This window comes from Etheostoma spectabile, chromosome 7, assembly GCF_008692095.1.
Source record: "Etheostoma spectabile isolate EspeVRDwgs_2016 chromosome 7, UIUC_Espe_1.0, whole genome shotgun sequence".
In the NCBI taxonomy this organism is placed as follows: Eukaryota; Metazoa; Chordata; class Actinopteri; order Perciformes; family Percidae; genus Etheostoma; species Etheostoma spectabile.
Genome location: NC_045739.1, coordinates 16,520,129 through 16,523,170, shown reverse-complemented (window position 1 = coordinate 16,523,170; position 3,042 = coordinate 16,520,129). Strand labels below are relative to the sequence as shown.

The 3,042-nt window shown below is 42.7% G+C and overlaps 1 protein-coding gene across 4 annotated transcripts in view; it reads left to right on the top strand.

The window, feature by feature from the left end:
• The window catches only part of LOC116692001 (helicase ARIP4), a 66,724-nt gene that overhangs the window by 60,877 nt on the left and 2,805 nt on the right, over nt 1-3,042 (top strand). For all 4 annotated transcript variants that reach the window (XM_032519953.1, XM_032519952.1, XM_032519955.1 and 1 more), the window contains 4 exons: nt 98-273; nt 887-1,083; nt 1,247-1,446; nt 1,606-1,695. In XM_032519953.1, the coding sequence (XP_032375844.1) occupies nt 98-273; nt 887-1,083; nt 1,247-1,446; nt 1,606-1,695 (663 nt within the window). The remainder of the gene's footprint in view (nt 1-97; nt 274-886; nt 1,084-1,246; nt 1,447-1,605; nt 1,696-3,042) is intronic.

Genomic DNA, 3,042 nt, shown 5'->3' with positions numbered 1-3,042 from the left:
TCTCTTTTGAACTCCCATCATTTCCTTTCTCCTCCACTTTGTCTAAAACCCCTTTTCCTCTGGACCCTTCCTTTTTCTCTCTCCTTCCCTTTATTAGACCGGGTGGTTGATGACTTAAACCCTGTGTTGAACTTCACCAAGAGGGAAGTGGAGTCTCTTCTTCACTTCGTAGAGGAGGAGCCTGACCGGTCACAGGTCCAGCTGCAGCCCCACGACAGCATGGAGAGCGTCCTCAGGAAGGCTCTGCTCCTCTATCCGCACCAGGTTACTAAGGTAGTTGAACGGAGAAGACACTGTCCCCAAAATACCTACTGGTGCTTTAAAAAAACGTGTGTGTTGCCCTGCATACAGTTTTTGCATTATTCATTGTGGTGAAGTTTCATTTTCAAGTAGGCTGTCCAAGAGATGATTGGCAGTCCTCTGCTCAATATGTCACTGGTTATTATGTGACAATGGAAATGTCAAGAATTGTTAAACTTCTTATTAGTTATCCATCGAAATCTATTTGTTGAACAAATCTGAGGTGAGAATTATGCCAGCAGCAGTTGCAGTCACGCTTTGCTTTATATTTTTAACACTGTTTTTAAATAGCTCCTGATGTTCTGCAGTTTGGCAGGTGGTAATTCACTTCATAATTAAACCTGCTGGATTCTCAGAGGATGTTTTCCAGACTAAACTCTGCCAAAACTGAGCTCACAAGATTTTGAGCTTGCTTTGTGAGGCTAAGAATTTGTTTAATTGCAGACAATTCACTGGTATAAAACTAATTCCTTTTACTTATAATAATTGACTTTATTTTCACTGGTATTCACTTAGATGTTTGCATTCTAAATTCCAATAAGCTCCTCTGATTCTCATACATATTTGTCTTCATTCTACCTTTAAGCAACCATTCCCCCACGAGTCGCTGCTGATAGACCGCAGGGAGCTGAAGCTGAGCAAGGCTGAGAAGAAAGCAGCAAAGAAAGGTTACGAAGAGGAGAAGAGGGCGTCTGTGCCATACACTCGCCCTTCCTACGCTCACTACTACCCCGCCAGTGACCAGAGCCTCACTAACATCCCCGCCTTCAGTCAGAGGAACTGGTCAGTGACTTACAGCAGCAACAAAATATAATAAATTATCTATATATAGATATTCTTTTCATAGAAAATAAGCTTTCATTGTGAATTGATTAGCAACCTTTTAACCTGGTTTTAAAAATGCACACAACAACTAATGAACTAATAAATAAATAACTCTGCTCAGGCGACCACCTCCGCGTACTGAAGAGAAGCCCGGGGCCGCCGTCCGGCCAGCCCAGTCAACTCCAGTTCCCATGACGCCCCGTCAGGCGTCTGCAGGCTCCGACCCAGGCAATGACTCATCAGGATCCAGCCTCGGAGGTTTTCCTATCAACTGCCTGCAAAAAGCCGGGGTGTTTGTACAGAGGATCGTCACCACTACTGGTAGGCAAACTGTGCATGTATTTGATCTTATCTTTTACTTTGTCTTCATTCTATGAATGCGTTTTTCCCACGAATCCTCTACTCGCCCTGACATTGGATGAGCAATAGTTGATATTTCTATCTACTCCTGGTAAATTAGTCTTTCTTGGTCTCTTTCAGACATCGTGATTCCAGGCACCAACAGCTCAAAAGATGTCCAGGCCAGGATCACTGCTGGAGAGAGCATCCACATTATCAGAGGCACCAAAGGTACAATAATTCTTTACCCCAAATTTCCGCTAGTTGCAGAACAGCTGTGGAGCGGCTAAAAAAACACGGTCTCTGCAGACAGCCCAGAGTCTACAAACGGCAACAAAAATATATATACATATACACAAACGGCGTTCCAGCCACTACCCAACAAGAAGGATTTGGGGGTGGGGGGTGGGGGGTCTAGTGGGCGGAAGCACAGAAGGGAGGGGGAGGGGCCGGGATGAGGAGGAAGGAGGGGCAAGCCAGCCGAGATGGGAAGTAACGAAGTACAAATACTTTGTTACTGTACTCTAGTAGATTTTTTTTTTTTTCTGATAGTTTTACTGTACTGTTTATTATTGTGGCCACTTTTTACTTTTACTCCTTATATATTAACATGAATATTGGTACTTTCTACTCGTTACATTTTATAACATTGGCTCCTTATTTAGTTTTGTACAAGAGGTCATCTGTCAGGTGTGATTGTGAATGCATGTCAGCGACACGCGCCTCACACCGCGAGCACGCGCCACACAGAAAAGAGTGAGAGAAAAGAAAAAAGACTATAGCTGTCCCGTCGGAGGATGATCAGTTGAGCTTGTGTGTGTGCGTCTTTGAGAATTGTCGTAGTTGTGTCATAAGTCATATAACTTATGTTGTCAGTTAATTTAAGCATGTTGTATTGGTCTTTAGTTCTTGACCATGTAAAGCAAGTTAGGGATAGCTAGGGATTTTGTTGTTTGTGTTCTTCAGCCGTTAGCTAGGTTGCATGTTGCTTGATTGTAATAAAGCATCATAAGAGAGAAGTTGTCTCCGTCCATGTTTGAGGGCCAAGTTGGAAACCAGAATTAGCTTTAAATACAGTCCTAATCTAGTCCTCACTAAAGAGTTTCAAATCATTTCACTGGAGTTACTGTTATTATTGTTCACATCATAAATACCATATTCAATCTAATTGGATGGGAATATAACATTCATTCGTGGCAAATCATCGTGGCTTGATGGCGCTAACGTTAGCACATAGTGGTATGGACGGCAACATGATTGAAAATGAAAAAAACAGAGATCCCAGAGATTCGGCAGACAACCAGCAAGACATTCCCGATCATCCTCGGCCGTATCTGAGAGAGATGTTTGAGATAGGCATGAAGAATGACTCCTGGCCAGTGTGCAGGGGAACTTCTTAATTATTGTCAGTTTAATAATTCATATTTAGTCCTTTATTTTCTTTCCAGAAGCCATATTCGAGCACTCATACATGTAGATTCAGAGAAATAGGATCTGTGAACTCTCACAGAATTACCACTGAATTCATATCTCGCTACTCAGTCAGAATCATATTAACCTGGAGTCCCAGTCTCTGTC